General features: G+C 44.4%; 1 protein-coding gene and 1 non-coding gene across 2 annotated transcripts; one reads left to right on the top strand and one right to left on the bottom strand.

Annotated features, from left to right (window-relative positions):
* Nucleotides 1-815: 815 nt before the first annotated feature.
* GDF11 (growth differentiation factor 11) lies at nucleotides 816-27,553 on the top strand. Its single transcript, XM_033138813.1, has 3 exons — nucleotides 816-1,483; nucleotides 22,559-22,932; nucleotides 24,778-27,553. The coding sequence occupies exons 1-3, from the start codon at nucleotides 1,081-1,083 to the stop codon at nucleotides 25,156-25,158; spliced, it is 1,158 nt and encodes a 385-aa protein (XP_032994704.1). The 5' UTR covers nucleotides 816-1,080; the 3' UTR covers nucleotides 25,159-27,553.
* On the bottom strand, nucleotides 14,754-14,860 carry LOC117043046. Its single transcript, XR_004426133.1, has one exon. It is a non-coding gene; the product is annotated as a U6 spliceosomal RNA (small nuclear RNA).

Raw genomic sequence — 27,553 nt, 5'->3', positions numbered from 1 at the left:
TCGGAGAGAGAAAGGAGGGATCTAGAAACCGTCACATCGATCGGGGATTTAGATGGTCCGGGGGCACTTAGAAACTGTCAAACGTCCCAGAAATGAGAATGAAAGGGATGTGTGGAGAGAGAGAGAGAGAGAGAGAGAGAGAGAGAGAGAGAGAGAGAGAGAGAGAGAGAGAGAGAAACTCTCCCCGGATGAAAAGGGGAGCTTAACCTGTCCAAAGTGGGCAACTAAGGAAGTGCCAGGAGCGGATCGGATTCGGAACCACGGGCGAGCAGGAGGAGGAAAGGGAGAGAGGGTCGGCAGCAATGCCGCTCCTCTTAAGTCCCCGCGTTGCTTAAATGGCCATCTCTGAACCCGACGCGGCTCAGCAGCCCTTGCTCGACTCCCAAAGGCGCCCGAGCCGCCCCCTCCCCGCTGGCCGCTCCCAGCAGCCCCTCCCCTGCCAGATGCATTATTAAAACCACCTCGCAATCTGCCTCCCGGGGAAGGTAACCAGAAGGGGGAAGGTGGCTGTGCAAAGGGGACTTTGTGTCTTTAAGGGGCTGTCAGATCCCTCTTCCCCACGCCCCACGCCCCCCGGGGCGCCCCCTCCCCTCCGGCTTTCAAAGAGAGCTGCCAGCGCTTAAAAGGTTTGACACACAGAGGCGAGCGAGGCTGGACTGCTTCGCGGTTACACGAGACGAGCGCGCAGAACTCCTCGCTCGCTTTTCCCCCTTTGGTGACAGCCCTTTTGCCAGGAGATCTTTTGTTGCCTCCGCAGCCAATCAAGGCTTTTTACGACACAGTTCAGTTGGGATATAAAAGGAGAGTCCTTTTTCCCCCCTCTCCCCCCCACCCCGGCCTTTCCTTTCCCCCAACCAGCAAGTCACCCACCATCGCCAACCCAAAGAACTTCTAGCCATCAGAAGAGCAGCAGCAGCAGCAGCAGCACTACCAACCGGCACCCAGCAGCTGCAGCTCGCCATCCATCCCCATCCCCCCTCCGCGGCCAAAGCAGGGCGATTTTTTTTTTGTTTGCAAGAGAAAGGACCGGGGTTTGGTGCGGGCGGGGGGCGGGAGGGTGCACAGCGCAGCTCGCCCACCATGCGGGTGCCCAAGTCTCGTGTGCTCTTCTGCTGCCTGGTGCTGTCCTTGGAGTTCTGCACGGGGGAGCCGGCGGAGCGGGGGGCGGATAAAGCGTCCACGGAAGGAGTCCCCCTGGTGACAGAGGCAGAGGACCAGGGCTGCCCGGTGTGTCTGTGGCGGAAGCACAGCAAGGAGATGAGGCTGGAGAGCATCAAGTCGCAGATCCTCAGCAAGCTGAGGCTCAAAGAGGCGCCCAACATCACCCGAGAGGTGGTCAACCAGTTGTTGCCCAAAGCGCCTCCGCTGCAGCAGATCTTGGACTTGCACGACTTCCAGGGGGACTCCTTCCAGCACGACGACTATCTGGAGGAAGACGAGTACCATGCCACCACCGAGACTGTCATCAGCATGGCACAAGAAAGTAAGTTCTTTGTTAACGAGGCACGGGCGGGCTAAGGGGTGTGGGGGTCTTTGGGTGCATGGGAAACGTAACTTTAGCGGTCTCAGGTTTTTTTTAAAGGGGGGGCTGGTTGGGGGCGCCGAGCGAAGGAAGAAAGCAGGGTTCTCGCCTGGCCACCCCACATCGCCTCTGCTAGTCCCGGAGCTTATTGTTTATTTCAGCGAGGAATAAATCACTCTGAGAGAACAGGCAGCGCTGCCATCCTCAGGGACCTCTGAGCCCAGATTGGTTGCTCTTCTGTATGTGGAGGGGGATGCGCGCTGACCAGGTGTTCAGGAGGCATCCTCAGCCTCCTCCTCCTCCTCCTCCACAGCGCTGGCAATATTTATCAGACTCTCTCCATGAGCTGCTTTATTCCATGCTGAACAAGTCGAGAGCAATGGCCGGGAGGGGACTGACCTGAATGGTTGGTTGTTCGTGTGTTGGTGCACATTAAAAGGTATCATCTTTCGGCTCCCTTTCCTCTATTTGCAAAAAAGGAAAAAGGAAATGCAATGAGGTTATCGCCACAAAAAAAGCCCCACCGTCTCTTTTAAGTTGTGCAAAGTTCTTTGCCAACCGGCTGCGTCTGAAGAAGGAAAGGTCTGCTTTGTGTAGAGTGGCTCCATCGAGCCTTTTGCGTTTGGAGCATTATTGTGCAAACACGTCTCAGCGGTGAGCTTTGTCGCTGTGCTCTTTGCGGATCTTCTGTGGATTTCCGAGCTGGGCTTTGGAGAAGGCGGAGGGTGTGTGTGTGTGTGTGTGTCGCGCATAGGTTGGCGTTGCATGAAAAGTACTTCTTCCCCCCCTTGCCAAAGCCAAATAAACCTAGGAGAGGTCATGGAGAGGCTCTGGCCCCGAAGCGCTGCTGCCAAAGGTGTCATGATTCTGAAAGCGGTCTGCCACTCCAGCTCTCTTGCAAGTAGAAAGGGGGAAACGGCATTTCTCAGCGCTGGAGAGAGTGTGGCTCCTTTTTCTCCCCCTGCCAAGTGAAGGCGTAATCCCTTTTGTGAGGTTCCCCTTCGCCAGCTGCAAACAGCTCGAGAAGTTTGCCCAGCCCGAGGCTTTGGAATATCCAGCTGCCTCCCTGAGCATGCACACACACTCCCTCCCTGTTCCCTTTCCAGGTCTGCCAAGATCCATGGCCCTTTGTACTTCTCTCATTTATTGTAGACTCACATGGATGGCATTTCCCCCCCTTTTGTGCAAAAAAACCAGTTAAAAATAAATGTTTCTTAGTGTTTTGGGAAAACAGAGTCGCCAGGGGGTGGTGACAGCTTGGGCCTAAGTGCTGTGCAATATTTCTTGCTGCTGTGTCCTCTGGCCAAGTTTATTTGTAAGTGGGCTGAATGCGAAAACCCAACAGCAATATTCAACCTCTAGGAACCTCTGATGTTCCAGGCATATTTCAAAACTTGGGGCATCACCGCGTGTGTCAGGACTTGGTGTTTGAAACCAACTCTGGAGTGAGCACTGCCAGATGGGCATGCAGTTATTTGGCAAGAAGGCTGCCTCTTATTTATTCACTTTGAAATATGCGCCCTCTCTAGAACATAATAAGTGACATGGGTAGTGTGGTCTGTGGGTGGAAGGTAGAAAGAATGTCAAGCTTTCTGTTAAAATCTCTGTGTGACAGGAGCCACACTGTTCTCTTGGAGTGGTAGGGAAATTTGCCCCCAGTGCCATCTGAACAGGGACACAAAATGGGCACAAGAGATCTTGTGTTATTCCTCCAGGTATTTTTAAACAAATGTTAAATTTTGTAGCTCCCCCCCCTTGGAATAATTAGATTTATTTTCAACCAGCTCTTAGCTTACTGTGAGGCTCAGTGAGGGCGACAGCCCAGGACCATTTGCTTAGCCCAGCAGCCTAACACAGGAAAGCACATTCAGCCATTGTATATAGCCACAAGGAGGGGAGAGGGCCAAATCCTAAACATATGGCTAAGCAGATACTACTGATTGGATAGCAGCAGGCACTTTTTTTGTACCCTAGCTGACTTGCTGCGGTGCAGCAAACAGCAGGTGCAGTCTATCTGAACAGTGACTCCTTGTAACCTCAGAAGCAGTACCTTTAGGGGTAACAAAATCTAAACTTCACTCACTCAGCCTTTTGAAAGTTGTGGGGTGCATGGGAGCCTGAAGAGAAGAGCAAGTATAGACATGACTAGCTACAAGACATTATTATCCTGGAGCGTAATGCCCAACCATTTTTCATATGACAGGTGGGTCCTATGTGAAAACACTACATACAACTGGGTCCACAACTGCTTAAAACTTGATTTAGCATATCTCTCTTGTAGCTAATTCAAACACACATGTCCTTCATTTGTTAAGTGCAAGTCAAGCAATGATTCTCCTGTGTGAAGGAGTCATCACGGATCCCGAGGAACAGAACTTACAATTTCCTTATATTACATTGATTTTTTTAAAAAAAGATAACCCCATGTGTGAACTATCAGCTCCTATCCAGCTAAAGCTTGATATCACAAAGCTCCATTGAAAGCAATGGAACAAGTTAATTGCAAATTCTTAATTTTCTATTGCCTTCAGTGAAACTTGACCATGATGACTAACTTTTGCAGGATTGGAGCTATCAGCACTGATCAGTGATGCACACCTTGAGTCATACTCTGGTCCTCTCTAGTTCCAGTTTTCAATGAGGGTGCATGTCAGTGTAGAAGGCAATGACAGCACCAAGGGAGAGCTGAGATTCTGAATGGTAACCGCACCACAATACTTTTCTGGATGCTAAATGTCGTTGTAACTCAGCCAGTTTTCCAGCACCCAGAATGCTAGCGGTGCTCACTGAATGCTAAATAGTAGCAACACCTGAATTAGAGCACACTGTACACCCACCATGTAAATTCTTATATAGATGTGAGGGTTTTTTGTCCCTTAAATTGCAAGAACCAGAACAGACCTATTTGACTCCAGCCATGAACCACATGGAAGAATTACCTATACAGTATGCACAACCTCATCAACTTCTTGTTAGATTTGTAATGTGTTTGTTTTAATATGCAAGCTGACTTATAATCCTTACCTAATTAATAATTTTAATTCTAATAATTTTAAAGGCAGATACATAAAAACAGGCTTTGATTATGGTAGGGAACTAATCTCAGAACTGTTAAATGTCTCTAAATCCATTGTCTGCCCATGCCATAAACATTCATGGTTGGATCATCAGAACTAACTACCGTACTAAATCCCAATTTCTGGTGAACTGAGAGCTGAGAGAAGTTGGAGTGTACCTGAGGGTAAAACAGAAGAATTGTGGTTACTATTGATTAGTGAAATATTATTTTCCTCTGACTTCCTTAACCCAAGCATATTTTACAACTACCAGCAGACATATCGCAGCAAAAATGACCCAGCACTAAATAAGCTGGTTTTAAGCTTCTGTAGCAATTTGTGCTGATTATATTAGCTCAATAAAGTTCAAAGAGACATGTAATGTTTCTTCTTCGAAATCAATATCTGCCAGAGGATAATCAGAATTACTTCACTGGCTATTAGCCAGATATTCAGGCTAAGGAATCATTAGTGAAATCACTATGAGGCAAAAGCTTAGGTAACCTGATGGTGAAATGAGCAAGAATTGACAGGTAAGGAATACTACCAAACATAATGAAGTACTTGCAATACACTTTGTCCATATTCATCACTAAATTTAGAGCAATGCCATCTCATGTTTGAAGTGTGGGAATGGCCTCATGTAAAGTAAGTAGTGCATCATTGACTCAACCATAGTTGAGAGAGTTGTTCATGCAGTCTCCTGCATAAATAGAGCTGCCAGTCTACCTTGAAAATTCCTCTGACTCCAGCCTTGATCTTGTTTAGTTTCCCTACAAATTTCTTAATGACACTGAACACTGGAATAGGATTTGAGGTAGTAGTAGAAAGAAGGCCTGTTTGGTCCATCTTGATCTAACCCCAACCCTTGCAAAGTGCTTATTTTTTCTGGAGAAGTCTGGTTAGGATGCGATATGTATCCAAGGATGGAACTTCTGTCTCCATCATGGGCAGAAAATGACTAGCTTCACATGCCTCCTTGTGGAAGGATGGAAAGAGCAAAGTAAGCAACTGTTTGCTGTGCTTGTTTGGACAAATCTTGGGTGTACAAGGTCTCATCACACAGTGCTGATACAGTGGGCTTGGTCCTTTTCTGTGGGTGCAATTACCTGTCAAAGCTCAAGGGTGTAATAAGTGTGGGTGGCTGTGAACACAGGAGTTTAACTATGCTGAAGAGTTGGAATGATTTTTATGACTCTGTAATACTGGTTTTATTGTTGCATTATGCATTTGTTGATATGATGTAATCTGCCCGAATAATAAATAACTCGCTTGCAATATTGTGAGGCGATGTTGACCCAAAGCAATCCTGATTAAAATCTTTAGCTGCCTGACTTTTAGGAGGAACATTCTACCACAACTACCACCACGTCCTTGTTCATAGATATTATTCTATTCAATAGCAGGCTTCCTCAACCTCGACCCTCCAGATGTTTTGAGACTACAATTCCCATCATCCCTGACCACTGGTCCTGCTAGCTAGGGATCATGGGAGTTGTAGGCCAAAAACATCTGGAGGGCCGAGGTTGAGGAAGCCTGCTCTATTCTAACACTGACTTGCTCCCCCCCCCCCCGTGTCCAAAAGACCTTCCAGATGAGTTTGTTTTTCCTTTCATATACCTGTATAGCAGGGGTGGCCAACTCTGAAGAGACTGCGATCTACTCACAGAGTTAAAATCTGGCAGTGATCTACCCCCTTTTGGGGGGTTCAGGTCAAAGTTGTTAAGCTTTTTTTAGGAAGGAGGAAGGCCCATTTTTTAGGGGTTCATGTCAGAGTTGTTGAGCTTTTCTGAGGCGGGAGGAATGCCCTGGTATTTTTTTTTTTTGGGGGGGGGTGAAGGGCTAAAATGTTGATAATTTTTTAGGGGAGCCAAAGTTGTTGAGCTTCTTTGGGGGGAGCCAGTGATCTACCAGTGATCTACCACAGACGTCCAGTGATCTACCAGTAGATCACGGTCTACCTGTTTGGACGTGCCTGCTGTATAGCTTTAAAAAGAGATGGAGAGAGAGATATGCCTTGTTTGAGTTGAATTGACTATTCAGTATGGGGTATCTTATTCTTCACGGTTTCATGTTCTACTGCTTAAGGCTTAGTACATAAGGGATCCCCTCACAAATAACATTTTATAGCTATGCTTTTTTGTCATTATGGCCTCTGTGATTCCATCTCCTTGTTTTTGGACATACTGTACCAAGTTAGAAAAAGTTAGTCTGTTCCTTCCTTCCATCATCCTTGCAACTGGATCATAGATTCTTCTGAAGTATTGTGTGGCTTCTGGAGCGGTATCTCAATGGGAATAGTTTTGTCCTCCGTTTCCTTTTTATTTTGTATCTGTGTGCATGTGCGGTTTGCATATGTGCATTCAGGACATGCCACAGCCCTATGCAGAACACAATGCAGCGAGTAGATTACCGGTATGTTCTAGAGTGCATCAAGGCTTACTTCCGACAATGTAAATTATACGGATTACTAAATTTATTATTTCTTTTAATCCGTATTGTGAGGGATTGCCTGACACGTATATATCTATTTGTTTTTGTGTACATTTTTTGGTTTGTCACTTGGTTCTCTTTCTTGCCACAATTACCTTGCTTCTTCAAGACTGTGAGGTGAAATAATTATTTACCAGTTTGCTGCTGAACAAGGAAAGCATCTTTGTTTTCTTGAATACACAAGGTTCTGCCATCACAACTGGGATACATGATCCTTTTTGATGAGCCTTTCCCTTTGGAACAGCAATTTCTAGGAAGCCTGCGATATCAAAAGTCTGATGCTATCTTCTTGTCCAAAGAGTTTTTTTATGCAAGACAGAGAACCTGGAGGCCAACCACAAAGAGGTCTAACATTGGATAAGTATATACTGGATGGAGAATCAGGATTCATTAGTCAGTCATGGGTGGGGTCATCATGAGCTTGTGTCTAGTGGAAATTGGGACTCAATCAAGTATAGAGAGCAAAGGATGTGTGTTTGGATGCTGACTCAAAAGGTGAGAGTGACAAGAGAGGCCTCAACAGAACAATTTTCCATTAGAGAGTGATCTCATTATCTATCTGTGCTGGATGTTGGGTATTTGCTGCTGCTGAGATGGAAATGGTTAACTCTTGATTATTTAGGCATATTGCTTGACAAGACAAATCTTCTTGCTGATCAACAATTACTTAAGCACCTAGATCCTAGAAGGACCAGAGCATCCTAAACCTTTTACTGTCTGGGTAGCAGCACAGAACTGGCATAACAAATAATTTGGTTGGTGTTTATTAGAAGCTGAAACTGCTTCAGCTCAAGTTATATTCCCAAAAGTTAGAACAGTTAGTGAAACTGCTAGAACTAAGTCAAAGGCAACATTATGTGTGGGAGATAGGTGCTCCGTGGTTCTTAGGTAGGGTTGATGTATTCCTGAGCTTACGGCAACAAGATTCATGACATGAAATCTGACATTAAAGCCACATACAGACTGTAGCATGAAGAAGGTTAGAAGCAATGGGCAAAATCCTTCCTGGAATATCTTTATGATTCTTAGGCACTATGTCATGCATTGCCTTGCATCTCACTACAATATGGCAAACAATGGCATTTCCAGACCACAGTATTATTTTATTTTATTACACTGAAGGGCTCAGGTCTGTGTGAGGAGACTTATCAAGACCAGTGGGCCAGTTGGCAAAATCCAATTGGATGTGGCCCATAGACTTCAGTTATCAACCATTGGCTTACTGGGGCTTAGACTAATTAGGTTTATTTTCCTGTGTTACCAAATAAGTGCCTGTGTTAACAACTCTACAAATATATAATCTTTTTCTGCTTCACTGAAATAGCTATAGTGTCAAAGAATACAGTAAGGATTCTGATGTACTAACTGTCCTCTTGCACTCTTTGGGAGTGATAGAGAAACTTGATTATGTAAGAGGAGCTATGATTGGACAAGGGAGGTGTTCATGGTGAGTTTTGGCAATTCTTTTTCTAGAAAAAATAGCACTGGATGAAAGCATTGTGGTTGTGAGGCTCCCAGCAGAAAGAGTCACCCACTGGCGGCTCTCAAATTGGACTGATTTGACCCCACAATATATAGATATTTATTTACAAAGCCTGAGCACAATTTGGTGAGTTATTTGCAAAAATGGCACATATTGGCTATCCAGAAAGTGGTTGTTTTTAGAAGTGAGAGATCTAAAATGGTGGGTCAAGCCTGTACATTGGACTTGGCTGCTATGTCAGGCTGCCTCCAGAACACTACTGAGGTGGTTAAGGAAATCAGAACACTGAAAGCCATTAAATTCTCAGAAGGGGCGATTCACACCGAACCGCTGGACTTGAAATCAACTCGGGAGATTGCATGGCTGAAAAAGAAAATCTGGCCTCTGAACAAGAGACAAAATGGCCACCAGATTTTTTTTTAAAAAAACCACAACAGCTCTGGGAGCCTCGCAGTGGTTTAGAAAAAAAGGTATTTGGAACAGAGGAACACCTATGTAAAGAGGATGGTCATCGGTGCTTGCAACATTGCAACATGATAGTGGCATAAGTTTAAAGTTAACAGATCCAGGATTCTCAGAGGAGATGTGAGAGGTGGGCAAAGTATTGCTGCCATATTACCAATCCGTATCTCTGTATCAGGATGAGCATCTCTACGTAGGGAATAATTAACACTGGAACTGGAACTCACAGCTGCCTGTATGCGGAATTCTCTATGCTTCCACATCAGCAGAAAATCTTTGCCCCTCCCCCCCCAAGAATACATTTACATTGTGAGACTGAAGGGTGAGAATGTACAGTAGGATGCACTGTAGCATGAATGTGCGCACATTTTGGAACTATAACTACGACACCACTGTTTCTGCCAAAGGAAGAATTCTGTAAAAATCTATGACTCAAAATGTTCACTCGAGCTGATGCCAACTGGGAGGGGAGGCAGCGTATGGTCTGGAGTGTGTGAAGGCTGAGCGGAAGGAAGGGGTGTTGGATGGGAGGGTGTGGGGGGCACAAGTGTGAGGAATCGCAGTAGGGAGAAGGACTTCCCTCCTGGCCAATTCTACAGCTCATTGAGAAATTTCCTTCTCCAGCATTAATAGACTTGGATGGCTTTGAAATTTTACTGCCCATAAAATCGGCGACACGCTGGGGCTTTTTTCTGTGTTAAACGTTTGCTGCTGCTCCCCACAACCATCTCTTTCCCTTTAACAACTTGCTCCTTCCAACGCAACCCCCACCGTACAAAAATAAAGCCAGCGTGCACACACCACCCAGATTGAAATTGACAAGGGTAGTCCAATCTGATTTTAATTGGCCATCTGGAATAATTCCCCTTGCTTTTAGGCTCACTGGATTGGCTGGAGCCGATCCATTGGACCCACATATTCCATCTCCTAGAATCTTTACCATTCACTCTCACTCCCTTTTTCCTTGATGGCAGTTATGATTTTTGCTCCTGACACTCTTTCATGGAGCAATTGTGTGTGTGAGTATTTTTATGGTTCCTGAACAGAAGGAAGGGAAGGTTTTATAGGCAGTGGGGCCATAAACCTTTCTGGTTCCCCTCTCCTCACTCCTTCTGTCCTGTCCTCCCCCCTTTTTAATCTAAAGCTTACATTTCCCCCACCCATAGACAAGAAACTAGGGAAAGATAATTGGGTTCTAAACCATTTATTGGCTACCCATGACCCCTGATGACCTTTCGTTTGGGCATTGGTGGTGGGGAGGGGAAGTTAATGAAGTACCTTGAAGGGAGACTGGGGGTGTGTGACAGTGTGAAATCCACCAAACGCTACTCTCCCCCCCCCACCTTAGTACTGCATTCTGACAGCTTGGAGTAAGTCTAACACAACAGTGACTTCAAATCTACTTGCAGGCACCACTACTTTCTGAGTACAGGGATAATTTTCAAAGTGGCAGTTTTGCTGGAAAATGTAAAGTTGGGATTTTGTAGCAAGAAAGTCAGTGCTGGTATAACAGGGGATTGGGAAGTGTAAGGGATAGGCTGAGTTGTGACTTCAGACATTTATAAGAAGTTGCTGAATAAGGGAAATATGTCAAAATTGGACAGAAACTAACTGCTGTGCTGATATTTTAGAAGGGTAAATAAGATACCCACATTAGTTACAGGCTGTTTACAAGATAATATACAAAATTGTATTTCAGTGCTAAGAATGCCTGATAGCGTTTTGTGTGTGTGCAAATATGTACAAAATTCTTCCAGGTAAGTGGTGCAGCAGCATATAATGTTTTGAATTGGATTTACATGGAGTTCCTGCCAGGTTGCACTGAAATCAATGGAGTTGTAAAGTACCATTACCTAATTCCCCCCAGAATGGATATAACTATATTGAGGTTTCATTATTACTGCTAGTGGAATTCTAAGGGTGGTCTTAAACACTCTTGTGTGTCAATATTTAAGGTAGTTATTCCCTTTTCACTAATGAAGCACAGGAGATCAGAGAGCTGTGGAAATGCTCTCAAAAGCAGCACCACTAGTAACAGTTACAATTACAATTGCCTTCATCAGTAACTGGAAGCATTAGAACAGGCTTCCTCAACCTTGGCCCTCCAGATGTTTTTGGCCTACAACTCCCATGATCCCTAGCTAGCAGGACCAGTGGTCAGGGACTATGGGAATTGTAGTCTCAAAACATCGGGAGGGCCCAGGTTGAGGAAGCCTACATTAGAAGAACTGACAGCAGTTGATACCACTAGAATATAAGCAGAACTGTATTACAATGACTCCACAACAGTTGCATATATTAAGCTGATTAGTGCAGTCCAGACCACTCAGTTACTCTAGTCTAGTGTATGGTAGACTATATTAGTGACTATCCATTAAGGAATGACTGTATAGGATTTTACAAGTATGTGTGTCATGTCAGCAAGACGACTATGGCTTCCTAGTATGTTGCTGTAGCACCAAGTACTACCTCATCCTTGGATGATCACCTAGGCTTGATTACCTGTTAAATTGAGTAATTGACAGAGTAGGGCCCCAGCCAAACTAGAACTCTTTCTGTGGTGAAAATTCATGGATGTTTCCCATGACGGAACCTGAAGTATGCCCATTCTGATTGCGCTCAGTTGATTCTTCTGTCTCAAAGCATAGTAATTGATCATCTGTCAGAAAAAAGGAAGTAGTGGTAATGTTCCCATCTACAGAGAAATTAATATTATGGGAATTAATAATATGGGAATTTTTAGTGTGAAAAGCAGGACACTGTAGAATAATTCAGAAGCAGGACAGGACAGATCAGGAAGTGTGAGGCTTTGTGTGTTTTGAATGCTCTCAAAGGTGAACACATGGTTCATTAAGGGTTAAAGATAATATGTTTTAGAAGAGATGCCCTGTATTCTTAACCTGGTTCTGGAGGCAATGAATGCATCAGGATTTTTTTAAAACCCAATAACCCTGCCATTTAGAAATGTGGCACTGGGACCTAAATATTCTAAATATTGATTTAACTCAGTGCAGCATGACCGGTGCTTTAAAATTATGCTGGGTGCCTAAGAACTGGACAAAGAATACATGTTCATAGCATACATAGAACTGAGAGATTCCAATAAATTCTTAGAACTACGTTTCCTATTCAGATACTTAGAACAATGCTATAGAGAGAGAGAGAGAAGGTGATTAGCGGGAATGATTAGCAATAGAACCTAACGTAAGCTGGAAGGATATGTTAAGTTCTATTTAGCTACCAACGAAATTTTAAATATAGAAGAGGAAGGAAAAATAGAAACCAACCGTTGAATCAAAATGAACTCCACTTAAAAACAACAGCCAAATATTTACCAGAAGGAACTAGCCAGTGGAACAGAATGCCTGTAGAGGAGGCAATTTCTTCATTGGAAATAAGGACTATTGCTAGGGTTCGTAGAATTAAGAGTGTGCATGTTAGGATGAATAGACTTGAAGATCTCTGTGGAAATTATTGTGTATTCAATCTTGCCTCATTTGTGCAGCAGCAGAAATAAGATGTGGTGCTCTATACTGATCCTATTTGCCTCTAGTAGCCCATCTCTGATTGGTAGAGACCATATATATGACCAGGATGCTGAAAATCGTAATATCCTCCGGTGTTTCCACTCACAGAGCAGCCAGACTCTATAGAAGTGCTCCCTGCTCTGGTACTGAAACTTTTAAACAAAGAACAGGTTATAATACTTAAAATAATAAAAATAAATATAGAAGCTTAAAATTGCCTGTGAATAGTAGGAATGGTAACTGGATAAATGAAAGCTTATTAAAAAAGATTGGGCTGTGGAAGCATGGTGTTGCATGGTTTCCATTGCTCTGGCTGTGGCATGTGTATTTTGGGAAAGAGTGAAGAAGGGTTGGAACAGAAATGTGTATATCATCCCGGTAAAAGCAGTATCTAGTCATGTTCAGCAACAAAGCTCTAAATAATGTGGGCCCAGGATACATAGAGGACACAGGAAGAATAGTTTCTTCATGTGTGAGCCTGCCCTCTGCTTAAGTGTTAGGAAGTTTCTTCTTTCCACATCCCATTGATTACGGCAGGAGGCATGACTGGCAGGGATGCAGAAGAGGCCTTTTTGTGGTCACATCCAGATTAGGGAATTCTGTCTTGCAAGGTTCATTTGGGCCCCTTTCTCTTGGCTTTCCGCCACCTAGTTAAGATGTATTTATTCTGGCACACATTTGATTTGGTGAGTTGATGATTCTTAATAGGCTGATATTTTATCTTAAATTGTTTTCCTTTGCAGTGTCTGCCTTATCCACCTCTTTAATCTATTGGATTAGAGGTTGTATAAATTAATTTTCATAGCTGCTGTCAACTTCAATGTTAACAACTCTGAATACTGTATTGCAACAGAAGGATGGGGGTCTAAATTTACCTAAATAAAACAAACAGGTGCTTTTCATCTAATAAGTAGCTACATTCTCTTCTCAATTTCTGTCTGTCAAGCAGCCAGTGTCTGAGTGCTTGCAGGATCCGGTCACAACATTTAAACAGACTGCAGGAGTGGATGGGGTGGAGACCACACTCCAAATGAGAGCTGAAGACAATTCCACAGTCCCACTTGGAGTGAGTTGAGTAAGAAAGCTTTCATAAATGACTAAAAATAGGTGAAGGTTATTATGAACTTGGATGCAATGAAAGCATGGAGAAAAGTTTTTTTTAAAAAAGCTGAGGATCCAGTTCTGACTGTTTACCCACAGTGGAAAGTAGCACGGCCCTATTGCATAATCTTTCCCCTCTCTTCCCTATTGGCAGGTGGGGAATGGCTACGGTCAGGGCACAGAACCATGGACAGCGGCGTGGTAAATTTTGGGTGGGGCATATTAATTGCCAATGAAAAGACAGAGAAGATGAACCACAGGAACAGAGAGTGGTTTTATGTTAGCTATTGACATATGCTCACAGACAAGGTTGACTTAACTGGAGGCTTCCACGTAACAAACTACAGAATTTCACATCAAACTTGGGGGACCTGGACGTAATAAGCCAGCATGCCTTTGCTTTGAAGGCCAGATTGTGTGCTTTCCCAGCCCCAATCTCATAATTGCCCCCTCCACCTTAGTCTGCGCAACGTCTGTGATTGTGCAGAGGGTTTTGCATAGCTAGGCCGAAAACACTGAGAGGAGGGGGGAGAGGTTTTCTGTCACTTTAAGAACTGGCAGAGACTGGGGTAGAGAGAGAAGTTCCCAGGGGAGCACAGCATTAATTTGGGACTTGTGCACAGCAAATTGCCTTGGGCGTTTGTTAGCAGAAGCCTTTGCTCCTGGTTGGCTGTGCAGGGTGAGGCATCCACTCCGTGTCATGACCTTGGCGTGTTAGCAGGGCCTGCAGTTCATGGCACATGCAGCTGGGGGTGATTAAACTGAGTGGGGTGCACCAGGCAGGGGCAAAGGGGCACTCCTAGCTCAATGTAACCCAGATGTCTGTGAACAGAGAGGAGTGGGAGGGGGTCGGCCACTGGGAGCTGCTGGCTGAAGCTGGGAAGAGGGGGAAGTGCCTCCTTCTCAAACCCCTTAGCCTATCTGAATGGCAAAAGGACTCTCTCCCAATCCCCAGTTTGCAGGTTTAGATGGCAATCATCCTCCATTATTCTTCCTAGCCATTCTTTCTGAGTGGAGGGCAGGCGAGATCTTTGCTATGTGTATTTCCCCCCCCCCCCGAGCTTCGCTGCTTGACTTGCAACATGTATTGGTTTGCTTGGTTTTTTTTTTTTAATATGGAAAGCTTCACGAATTTGCGTGTCATCCTTGCACAGGGGCCATGCTGATGTTCTCTGTATCGTTCCAATTTTAGTATATGTGCTGCCGAGGCGAGCACTATTGGTTTGCTTGTTGTAGGAATTCAACGGAAGTGTCAATTCAATTCTTTATGTAGTGAGAGAATTATCCTATCTGAGGCACCAACTTCTGCAGGAGTGGCCTGTGTATCGCACTAACCCTATATAGGGTATTACAGATGCATGTACTTCAATGTATAACATCTATGTATATCCTACTGCTCTTGTAAAGCTCAGGGCAGGTTATATAATAACAGATGACTCTGTACCTGCCCATACACAGTATGTATATTCTCTTTCCCCAAGAGCAGGTTTGGTCCTCCACACTTTTCCAAGCAGTAGAGTGTTCTAGCACTGCTTCAAAGCAGGGAAGGTGGCCCTCCAGGTCTCTTTCTTTGGTGTTTGGAACGTGCCCCAGGCTGCAGCCTGAGGTTTGGTTTGTTTGTTTTTGCCTGACTGAAGTGTATCACTGAACTCTAATAATGCCTCTTGTTTGCCTAGCCCAGGGTTTCCCAAAGTTGGGTCTCCAGTTGTTTTTTGGACTACAACTCCCATCATCCCTAGCTAGCAGGACCAGGGAATGATAGGAATTATAGTCCAAAAACAGCTGGAGACCCAACTTTGGGAAACCCTGGTCTAGATGGAAGGAAGTGAGGGGGATGTGAGTGTATGCAGAAATTAGTTTACTCTACAAAGGCATTATTTTCTTTGTTGCTCCACCTACTGTTTTCACTGGCCTCATCTGCCCCTGGCATGTGACCCCTGGGCTGAAAAAGTTTTCCTGCCCCTACTTTAAAGCACCATCAGTTCTCCTAAAAAGCAAATGTGATTCCCTCAAAAGTTCCTTCTTCTCAGACTTGTCTCCTAATCTGCCAAACTATTGTTCCAGTTTATTCCCAAGTAAGTAGGGTGTGCTTAGTAGAAGCACCAGCCACCGCTCAAGCAGTGAATGAAGCCATCACTATCAACTGTTTAACTTTTAGCTAAACAAAAGCATAGAGAAAAGCTATATTTTGTATAGGTGTTTTGTAGGGAACCATTCAGCTATATTCATAAATAAGCTTTTTAAAGGTGAAAGGCATTAGGATTCCTCTCTCTTAGTAAATTTCATCTTCTGCCTATTAGCTACCCTTCTCTGATTTGACTGTTTGCTACCCTCTTACTCTGTTGCTTGTTCTCTTGAATGTTTGTGTGTATTTGTGCTGCTCCCCCAAATACACACATGTTGAACTAGGTGTGGGTGGGCGGGTAAGGGAAATGCTATCTGCTGTAAATACTGTACCTGGCCTGTTCATTCAGCATGTACAGGAACATCTATTGTATGTGCTGTACAGCTTTTGGAGAGGTCTCTGCATCTCACCAGTTCACTTTTTATCTATTCATACTGAAGTTCGGGTGAGCGATTTGTCTCTATCCTAGCTTAACCTGCAATGCCGCGTGCTTAGAAATAAACCTCCTTAACTTTCAAAAAGTGTTGCCAGATTGGCACTTTCCTTCCCCACTTACTCTAGAATAAACTGAAGTTTTCCCTACTACAGCAGGCAGGAGATGTGGGGAAAGGAGACTGGCAGAGCAACTCTCCTGTTGCACTCAAACTTTTAAAGACAGGATCTGGCAACCGTATGTTTGCTGATAAACCTGGTTCTTCTCAAATGTCCAACTCTGTCTCAGAGGTAGGTGGATGAAAGGAAAGCCGAATGTGCTTTATGATAAAATTACCTAGGACTATGGACGAAAGGACGGGTGGAAAGTTTAAGTTTAACGGGAGCAATCACAGCATGTCATTGCAAGGGGGAAAGGAGTGTGGGTTGCAGTGGACTGGATGAGTGACTAGATTAGAACAGACAAACTAAAGAGAGGAAACTCTTGACTATCAACGGAATGGACTATGGACCATAGACGACAACAGCTAAACCATCTGATAACCATTATATAAATGCTGACATTATGAAAATAGGGATGTGCCAAAATGGGAAAGGACATGCCAGCGCTGAAGAATTAAGAATGTTCAAAGGGAGGAAACTGTAAAAGTACCTTCAGAGCCAACTGTGTTGAGGACATCTGCATAACACCATAGCATAATGGAAGCTCTCTCCAAATCACAAAGGGCAATGAAATAACACTGTCAATATAGCAAAGCTTCTCATGGATCAATCGCTAATACTGTAATAGATTCAGAAACAGCAAGGAAAAATACCAATTTATATTCCACAAATAGCAAGGTGCTCCAAGAATCTGTGCTGGGACCAAAGCTTGTTAAAAAAAATTCCAGGATTATTTGATTACCGGAGGGTAGAAATGACTGAAATAATACCCTGCTGTCTCTTAAGCCTTGTTTAAGCATTCAGATGTGGCATTCATTAGAGACATGGGGTGGTATTCAGCTAAGTGCTAGTGCAATTGAGACTCCCCCCCCCCCAATCTCCTTCCCCACTCCATCCCCAAATCTGCTCCAGAAGGTTGGGGGAACACTTAGAACAGATTTAGGGGGCACATAGGGCGAGGGAGGGAGAACATTCTGTTATACAATGAGAAATCCTTGCATTGGTGAAATACTGATTACATCCTATGGTATGGGACTAGTTGTCCTTTTTTGTATGACTCGTTTAGGACAAGCAACAAAGCATTAATATGGATAGACATGGACCGAGAATGTGTATAGATCTGGATTAATTTATTCATTGTTGGGTTAAGTAACACATGAGTCTTATGCTAGAGTTAGAACTCATTTTAGAGGCCACATAACTGTGGCCCATTGGACACACAATTTCTCTGCCTTCATCCCAAGAATAAGAAGCACCATGCACTGGTTGTGCATCCAAGTTAACATTTTTGTCCTCTGTCAGTGGCTCACCAGATGCGTGGAAAAGCTTATTAGCAGGCGGCAGTGGCAAAATTCACCCCAGCAACTAGCTGCTAGAGAGACACTATGGCTAACATGGATCCTGAAATTCTTGCTAGCATGGCTAGCAGTCACCACTGGGCCCATTTATATTATCTAGTTCTTAAGTAATTCCATCTATAGACATACACATAAGTCAAAGACAGGCTGTCTTCTTTCCAATCTCTTGCTCTGTCACACATTGTGTTACTGAAGCGGACATAGGACTGGGTCTATAGACACACACTATTCTGACTGCTGTCCTTGGCTCAGCATTGAAATAGTTATGATAGTCTGGAATAGGAACCATCCCTTTTTACTGGAGCCCAAACAAAGTCTCTATTTTGAAAAAAACTAACAATTCATACAACATTCATTTTATGTTTGAAGGATGAAAATAGCAAAGAAGCAAGTTAACTAACATCAATTAAACACTCCCTCAACATCAGACTGCCAATTTACCCATCGAGGAAAATGAAATAATAAAAAGGGACATGTTGCAGTGGTGCCTAAGCTTCAGTAGGAGAAAGGAGGTTCCCAAATGACAATCTGGTTTCTCATTCTTCCAGCTGAGCTTGGAGTTAACCAAAACACTATAGTGTGCTAAAATGGGTACAATGAAATCAGAAGGTTGAGACTAAAAAACTGAAAAAACACACTAATAATAATAATAATAATAATAATAATAATAATAATAATAATTGTACCCCACCATCCCCGGCTGAAACCGGGCTCAGGGCGGCTAACATCAAATACAGAGCCGTCTCATCCATAGAAGCCGGTGGCGCGGTGCGCCAGGGCGCTGGGCGCCCCAGGGGCGCCCCCGCGAGCCCGCCGGCATACCGGGCTCCTCCTCCCCAACCCGCCCCCGCCCCCACGGGCAGGCGGGCACTCGCGCGCTGGCGGGCGGGCTGTAAGCCGCCCGCCCTCGCCTCCCAGAGCCCCAGCTGCGCGGAGCGGCGCGGGGCTTTGCGCGACCTTCCAGCACTCCAGCTGGGGCTCTGGGAGGCGAGGGCGGCCGGCTCGCGCTCCCGCGCGCAGCCGGCCGGCCGCCCGATGCAGCGCGAGCTGCCCAGCAGCGCCGCGCCGTCCAGCTGCGCCGCGCCGTCCAGCTGCGCGCGGAGCGCGAGCCGGCCGCCCTCGCCTCCCATCCCGGAAGCGCTGGAAGGGCGCGCAGAGCCCCGCGCCGCTCCAGCGCCACGCCCCTCACCCCCCGCTCGCCCACCCCCCTCCCAAGGGGCGGCAAGCGCGGGAGGGAGGCGGCGGAGAGGCGGCATGGCGGGGGCGCCGGAGGGATAGCCGCGCCAGGGCAGCAGATCCCCTTAAGACGGCTCTGATCAAATATATAACATTGGTATAAAATCAAACAATAATTAAATTACCTCTTAAAAACAAATCAAGATCAAATTAAAATCTGATTAGATGTCTATCCGCAGGATTAGGGTTGTACAAGAAAAAGGTACAAGAATCAGCCTGTGTTCAAATAAGTAAGGTAAAAGGACTCCTGACCGTTAGGTCCAGTCACGGACAACTGTGAGGTTGTGGCACTCATCTCGCTTTACTGGCCGAGGGAGCCGGCATTTGTCTGCAGACAGCTTCTGGGTCATGTGGCCAGCATGACTAAGCTGCTTCTGGCAAACCAGAGCAGCGCACGGAAACGCCGTTTACCTTCCCACCGGAGCCGTACCTATTTATCTACTTGCACTTTGGTGTGCTTTCAAACTGCTAGGTGGGCAGGAGCTGGGACAGAACAACGGGAGCTCACCCCGTCGCGGGGATTCGAACCGCCCACCTTCTGATTGGCAAGCCCTAAGCTCTGTGGTTTAGACCATAGCGCCACCCGCGTCCTTCTACTTAAACACAATCGTTAACTATGCTAAGGATTATGTGAAGGTCCTGATAGCTGCCCTGTGTATTCTTTTGCAGGATACTGTAGAATGCAGAACCCAAAAGGACGCAGCATCTCCAGTGAAATGAAACACAATCCCTTTAGGAGGCAAAATACACAAAACCTTGTATATTTCTTGGATTCAAGGTTTACTCTACTTTGCGTCAGAAGCTAGATATGCTTTTAAACTACTGGTCATTCATGTCAGTCAGTCAGTGTAAACGAATGTAAGGTGATGCATGTTAGCACAAGAAATCTTAATTTCAAATATGCACTCATGGAGTCTGAACTGACCAGGGAGACACCTTGGGGTCATGCCAGATGGCTCTTGCTGTGCTGTGACACTGCACCTGTTTGGTGAGGAGAGGAGAGGGACTGGAAGCTAGCCAACCCTCTCCATTGTGCCTATGACTGCCACGGTGAGTGAGCCACTAAAGGAAGGAAAGCAAATGCAGTGACGCAGAGAGGTTCCGCTGGCTAGCAGCAGTACTGGGGCTAAAAGGTGAGGGAAATCCTGCAAGACAGCCCCCAGGCCTGAGCCTTATTAGCACTGAGGGGCCTGACTCAGAAAGGAGTGTGGAGCTTAAAGGAGGCAAATTCTGGCCAGTTGGGCCAAAGCCCTAAGCAGTTAGTTTGAAATGGTTGTTTTATATTTTATTTGCTTGTACAGTATCTAGCCCTTAACAGGTGACCTAAAGCTACACATATCATCTGAGGCCCTTCTTTCTGTGCCTCACCCACATGAAGTCCAGAGGGTGACAACACGAGAACAGGCCATCTCTGTAGTGGCACCCCATTTGTGGAATGCTCTCCCCAGGGAGGTTCGCCAGGTGCCTTCATTATGTATTTGTGGGTGCCAGGCAAAAATGTTCCTCTTTAACCAGACCTTTGGCCAATTAATATTCTATTCTATATTTAATGTGTCTGTGGGAGAGAGGGGGTTATTGTTTGCCCTTTCATTTTACTTATTTACCGGTACTTGTTTTTATCATGTTATTCTGTGAAACGCCTTGAGATCTTATGATGAAGGGAGCTATAGAAATCTAAACAACAACAACAACAACAAACCATATCAGTCATAGGCTGAGTGAGTGGTGGGCTGACTATTGAAGGAATTCAATTTTGTGATAAGGGAATTGTTTGATCAGGGCAAGCATTTCAGCTTGCCAGAGAGAACAATCTCCTCTCCTTGCTGTTCTAGGGGTGCTCCTGACTCTGCAAGCCATTTTTAGGAGGGGGTGGGCATGGGGGAGAAAGCCCCTTTGTGCAAATGGAAGTCCTTACATAGGACTTCTGCTGATGGGTTCAACAGTTGAATGCCACCCTATAAAAACAATAAAGAGGTAGTAGAAAAATCTGGTTACAAAATGAAGCCTTAGACCTACGAGTGGACATTTATTTAAAAAAGTACTGAGGGGAAGGGCTGTAGCTCTGTGGTAGACAACATACTATGCATGCAAAAGATTCTAGGTTCAATCCCTGGTGTCTCCCTGTGAAATACTGTTGACAATACTGAGTGAGATGGACCAACTGACTTGGTATAAGTTAGCTTTCTATGGTCCTGTGAGATTTTTTTTTTTTAAATCCACAAACATTCTGGCACATCACACCTGTAGCTGGTAATAGCTACAAAGGGTTGTTTTAAACTAACTTTTATTCAGAGTAGACTCATTCAAGTTAATGGCCATGAATAACTTAGCTCCACTAATTTCAGTGGGCCTACTCTGAGTAAAGGTTAATTGAAGTCAGCCTTAAGAAAGGAGTGCTGAAGGGAGAAAGGGCAAGAAGTTTACGATGTTGGAACAGTGCTGGATGCTAACTGGTGGATCAACTTAGCCTTGAGAAAAATGGCGGTGCCAAATCAGGCTTGAGCTTCAGTATGGCTTGCTTCTAATGCAGTTACATAATTTTTTTATCACTGGTCTTAATTTTTTAAGAGATGCTCTTTAAATTCTTTCCTTTTTGTATCTTTCCTTGTCTGCTTGCATTTATTTTGACAAAGCCCGTGTTTCCTCTTTTTTCTTATTTGGATGTGACTTCCATTTTCTGAAGGAAGACTTCTTGCCTTTGATAACTTCTTTGGTTCTTCTCATTAACCATGTTCACACCCTCTTGGATTTGGTTTCCTGTGATGCACATTTTATTCTTGGTATTAATATTTTATTGGAAAGGCTTCAAATATAAAGAACTGTTTGTAACCCCCAGACCCTCGAAAATAAGCTCTGAAGGGCTGGGGGAATCCTCAGTAATGATGTGGGAATGGCTACAAAGGAGAAGTAACTAGCAAAAGTAGTTTCTGTCCATCGGAAGGCTATGGACTTTACTAGGCTGAATAAATATTTTTACAGAAGGTAGTGACCATTTTAGATGCATCCAATTGACATGTAATTGCCAATGTGTGGGTCCTTTTGGACCCAGAAGAGGGTGGAAGGGGGTGTAATGGGGTGGGGCATACTTTTGTGTGCTCTGCTGACATGTGGGGATGGGGCGGGAACGGAACCCCTACATGAAATGGTTGCTGCCTGTATCGTGACCCTTCTCACCCAAGCCCTTTTGACCCTACCGCCCCTTGATTTTAGTGTCCCATTTTCCAACTGAGAATCAGAGTACCTCTTTATTATTCCCTTATTTGTTAGGATATGCAAGAAGAGGTCTCTTAATTGCTTTTATTTTTTAGCTTCAGATCTATAGAGAGTTGTATCTTGAAAAATGACTACCTGACTGGAGAGTTTAGTATATTCACTGTACTTGAGGCTGATTTACACAACCAGTTGAGGGCATCTTATTTGTGTACAAGACTACCTCCACTGACAGGCACTGTGTTCAATCAACAAGAAAGTACTTTCATGCACACATGTGATAAGCAGATGTGTGGATGGCTCCTTAGGCAGAATCCCCTGACCACAGCACTGGGAAATGGGTTGTGAAGAAATTCTGCTCAATGCTTCTCTCTCTGTCTTTCTCTGCCAGCGGACCCTGTGGTACAGATTGAAGGCAACCCGCACTGCTGTTTCTTCAACTTCAGCCCCAAGATCATGTTCACCAAGGTAGTAAAGGCACAGCTGTGGGTGTACCTGCGGCCTGTTCAGCATACCTCCACGGTCTACCTACAGATCCTGCGTCTCAAACCAGTGACGGAGGATGGGAGCCGCCATATTCGTATCCGCTCACTCAAGATTGACCTGAATTCCCGCATTGGCCACTGGCAGAGCATTGACTTCAAGCATGTACTGCAGAACTGGTTCAAGCAGCCTCAGAACAACTGGGGCATCGAGATCAACGCTTTTGATCCCAATGGCAATGACCTGGCCGTCACCTCTCTTGGGCCTGGTGCTGAAGGCCTGGTGGGTAAATAGGAGCATTGCTTTTCTTCTCTCTCCATCGTAGCCCCTAACGTAGAGCTGGAGGCAAAAAAAAAAAAAAAAAAAAATCCCACAAAGCTCACCCAAGCTGCAGGTGTTTGCTGACGTCAGGAACTGAGAACATGCCTCAGTTCCCTGTTGTAGCATTACAGTAAGCTGTGCTGAAGTGAGTAAGTGGAAGATTAGTAAAAGAAGCAGTCCTTCAGAACTAGTGATGGCCCCCGTGCCCCTGATTCACTGTTTTGTTGCATACATACAGGGCTACCAGTGAGATACATGTTGGGAAGCAGTACTGGGAGAAAGGAAGTGCTTCCCCTTCCAATCCTATTGGTTTGCCCTCTTGGTTGTAATGCCTCCTGCTTCCTACAATTTCATTGAGGGCTGTAATACTATTGTACTGCATGTAGGGTATGGATGTGCTTACATGCCAAATCATAGTATTAAGTATTAAGTATAGTATTAAGTATTAAGTATAGTATTAAGTAAGTCTTACTTGCAAGCATCTCTCACTCACTTAGCTGGTCTTTAAATAAACAGCAAAATCGTTGTACGTTTTGATATTATTGGCCCCCACTTCTGTACACAGCCCATCAACAGGTCTAGAATAACCATGTTAAGGTAACTTGCACAACTCTCACTGCTCTCCAACAGATAAAACCACCATCTATCTTCTGTGCTTCACAAAAGCTGAACATTATGTAACTTAAGACAGCTGAATCCCTATTTGTGCTAGCTCTGAAGTCTCACTAACACTCAGATCACCTCCTGTAAAATACCCAGAATTCAGCAAAATATTTGTTATTGGCAGGATATCACATTTTGAAGTGGCATCTTAATTCACTGATTTTCTGAAGGAGATTGCATGTTACAGATTATTGGATACATACATTCCATGATTCAATCTAATTCTATTAGCCTTAAGCTAGACTTCCATATAAACAGACGTTTAGTAATTTACTGAGATTCAAATAACGTTGAAAGTTGTTTCCCCCCCATTTTTTCTTCATAAAAATATATCCATATATCTTCTTGGTTTATTTTCTCCTCCCCTTTTATTATCTTTAATCTCTTACTTGTCCCTTGAAGCTTATTCTGTAAAGTATAATAACTCTGCTAAAACACATCTGATTAGCTGAAACCTTGCTATATGCAGATGGTTTGTAATAAAAATACAAAGGGAGAAAAATCACATAAAGACATGCACACATTCCTTATGGAGCGCCCTTTATTTCACATCTTCACCCACTACCTACAAATTGATCTCTTGGTCTCTCTTGTCCGATTGTGCACCTCATTTTTTTTTCTTCTGGCAGCAAGTGATGGGTCAGCAGCCCATATATTGCATTCTCTCTTGTTGACTTTTTTTTTAAAAAGGAAAGTATAGACACACAGAGAGGGGGGTGGGTGGGGTGGGGAGCGAGCTGCATGTGGTCAGCCTGTGCCTGGCTTTCTAAAGGGGAAAAGCAATACTCTAGGCTCCTACTGGGAATTGGATAAATTACTGTACGCTGTGGTAAGTATTGTTAGGATTGGAGAAAAGATGGCTTGTCTTGGAAGGACAGATAAGGACTCGAGCTGGACAGAGCTGGGATATGGCTAGGGAGATAAATATATGGTTTTAAAAGATATACAGAGCAAGAGGACAGATGGGGCTGGAAAGATGGGTTGTGGTTTGATAATTAATGGAAATGGTGTGCTTCAAAACTATCCTAGTGAGCTGGGCTCCTGCTATGGGGCTAGTTATCTCTGTCTTTGTGATGTGGGTAAATAGACATTGCACATAAACATGTAACTCTTTTGTTTTCTCCCATCCATTCCCACCCCCAGCACCCTTTCATGGAGCTACGCGTGCTGGAGAACAACAAACGGTCCCGGAGGAACCTGGGACTAGACTGCGATGAGCACTCAACTGAGTCCCGTTGCTGCCGCTACCCACTGACTGTTGATTTTGAGGCCTTCGGCTGGGATTGGATTATCGCCCCCAAGCGGTACAAAGCCAACTATTGTTCAGGCCAGTGCGAGTATATGTTCATGCAGAAATATCCTCATACCCATCTGGTGCAGCAGGCCAATCCCCGGGGCTCAGCAGGGCCTTGCTGTACACCCACCAAGATGTCCCCCATCAACATGCTGTACTTCAATGACAAACAGCAGATAATCTATGGCAAAATCCCTGGCATGGTTGTTGACAGGTGTGGATGCTCTTAAACCCTCTGCCTGTCCTGTCACTCCTTTCTCATGATTCCCCTGGATTCCTGCTTCGATGATGCATCCTGACACTGATGAATCCATTCCTGATCATTTTAAAACATTTCTGAAGAGAAAATAATTGTGGGAAAAGAACAAGATGGATAGAATTGTATTGAAAATCTCTGAAGTGACATCATGCACTGTGCAATAATCAAAACAGACGTCACGTTACTGGAGAGTGAATGAGTTGGCTTGGATCAATACTTTCCTCGCTGAGGCAGATCTGAAATGACCTCTTCTCTTCCAAAACCTTTTGTTTGACCCATCATTGCTCAAGCTTTACTTTTACTGGTATTGTTTTTCTTCCCAACCCCCTTTCTCTCTAAATCTGAGAGTAAAATGATTACAAAGTGGGAAAAGTTCATCAGAAAGAGAGAGGCTCTTCAGCCCGTTTACAAACAGTGAAAGCTTCCTAGATTGTGATTGTTAAGTTAAATAAAATGTTGTATGGAGCTATAGAGATAAAGAGGGAAAAAGAGGTAAATATTTTGTATTAAGATGAAGAAAGACAGAGAAAAGGACCAGCCAGCTTGGGGAATATTTGGCATTTTGGGGGGGTGGGTGGGAGGGTGAATATGATGTGGGACTTTGAGGGTTGCTGAACCTGCCTGCCTTTTGTGAGACAGACTCCCTTAAAAGATAGGAGATGCCCAAGAAACGGAAACTAGAGTCCACTTGCAAAGTTTTTCTGTGATACATAGTTCCAAGGTGATGAAGTAGAAGTGTAGTCCGTAGACTTAAGACAGGTGTTGGAGGAGCTGTCCAATCGGAGGAAAAATCTAATTCCATCTGCCTTGGGTGTAAGTCCACCTCCTTAGTTTCAGTATCCCTCATGCAGACTGACACTATTCACTTCAAAGTTGATATCCTTCAATGTTGGTGTCCTTAGGAAACTGTAAATTCAACTCATTGAATTTGAAGTTGCTGTTAGCTTAACATATACTTAACCTAAGTTCATCTTCGAGTAGTGGGGGAAATATTCTTGTTCATGTGAGGACAAAGGATCTCTGTCCCCTTTTACTCCTCTGGCATAATTTGACTTATACAACTGAGGGTTTTCACTTGCAGGGTAGGAGTCTGTGAAAGATGCAGTAGACGAGAAATATTTCCTTTATTTATTGAATCATTCTCTGCATTGGAGCTTTCCTTTAAGCATAACTTTTGTCTAATGTTTCAGTGATGAAGCCCCACCCCCTTCATGTATAACTAATGGTTTTCTTTGCTAACTGAACTAGACACACAAATATGATTTGGCTACTTGCAAGAATCGTTTCTAATGGCTAGAGCAGGAATGGGGAGCCCGTGTCCCTCCAAGATGATGTTGGGCCACCACTCCTATCATCCTTGACAATTGGTCATGTCAGCTGAGGTTGATAGGATGTGAAGTCTAATAGCATCTTAAGGACTGCAAGTTCCCCATCTCTGGGAAAAATGGCTTGTTGGTGTTAGGCAGTTCTTAATAACACAGCAGTCCTTGAATGGTCGCATGAGTGAGTTGCTGTGTCTGGTTCCGCTTCACCTTCACTGTTGTATCAATGCTCTTTTTATTTTAAAATGCACTTATGTAGATCCTTAACCTGTCTATAGCCTTCCATTAAACTACAGTGTAACCTTCCTTTCCCTAACCAAGAAACACAGTGCAATTCTGCTTCCTACTATTTGAGGCAACAAAGCCTAGGATAACATAGGGAAATTATACATTAACTCATAAAAAGAGATGCAATGGTCTCTAATTATTTTTATGCCACAGAATTTATTTAATCCAGAGTTGGTGTTACTTTTTTCCAATAGTATATTGAAACTCAGATGGGAGATAATTGCTCTTCAGATGATGAAACACTAGCCAAACACTGGGCATTTAGCAAATGCCACATTTGAGCTTGATTTCTAGGTTTAGAAACTGGCATAGAAGGGTCAGATAGAATGCCTGCTTGAGCCTCCACACTGATGTCCCCAGATGTAAGTTACTTGATAATGCCAAATTGGTTGTAGATATTGTCACTGGCCTCCTAGTCAACAGCCTTGGGAAGATGTTGGGTTATAATGGACTTCATATCCATGGCTTATGATTCTTAGAATCAAAGGAGGATATAAAAGTTTAAATAGGAGAAGCTCTTAGGGGAGTATAAGGTCTTGGTAATTGTGGTGTTACCTATAATGGCTCTAAATGTGAAGTCAAGGTATTGATTCCAGTGTGGATTTTCAGTCCAAGTGACAATGCTGCACAGCAATCTGGAGCCAAAAGAGCAACCCATTAGTTAGTGGGTCACATCCTATGTGAATTAGAAATTGTTGCTGTTTGATAGTCACAACAATTCAACCATTCCCTGTAAACTGTCCATCTGTGATGGAA

This window comes from Lacerta agilis, chromosome 2 (assembly GCF_009819535.1).
Source record: "Lacerta agilis isolate rLacAgi1 chromosome 2, rLacAgi1.pri, whole genome shotgun sequence".
In the NCBI taxonomy this organism is placed as follows: domain Eukaryota; kingdom Metazoa; phylum Chordata; class Lepidosauria; order Squamata; family Lacertidae; genus Lacerta; species Lacerta agilis.
Note: the sequence above shows the minus strand (reverse complement) of the source record. Positions and strands in the feature narration are given on the sequence as shown.

Coding starts and splice junctions, on each gene's coding strand:
- GDF11 (XM_033138813.1), top strand. CDS start 1,081: ATGCGGGTGCCCAAGTCTCGTGTGCTCTTCTGCTGCCTGGTGCTGTCC. Junction 1,484..22,558: donor CATCAGCATGGCACAAGAAA/GTAAGTTCTTTG, acceptor TTTCTCTGCCAG/CGGACCCTGTGGTACAGATT. Junction 22,933..24,777: donor GGCCTGGTGCTGAAGGCCTG/GTGGGTAAATAG, acceptor TCCCACCCCCAG/CACCCTTTCATGGAGCTACG.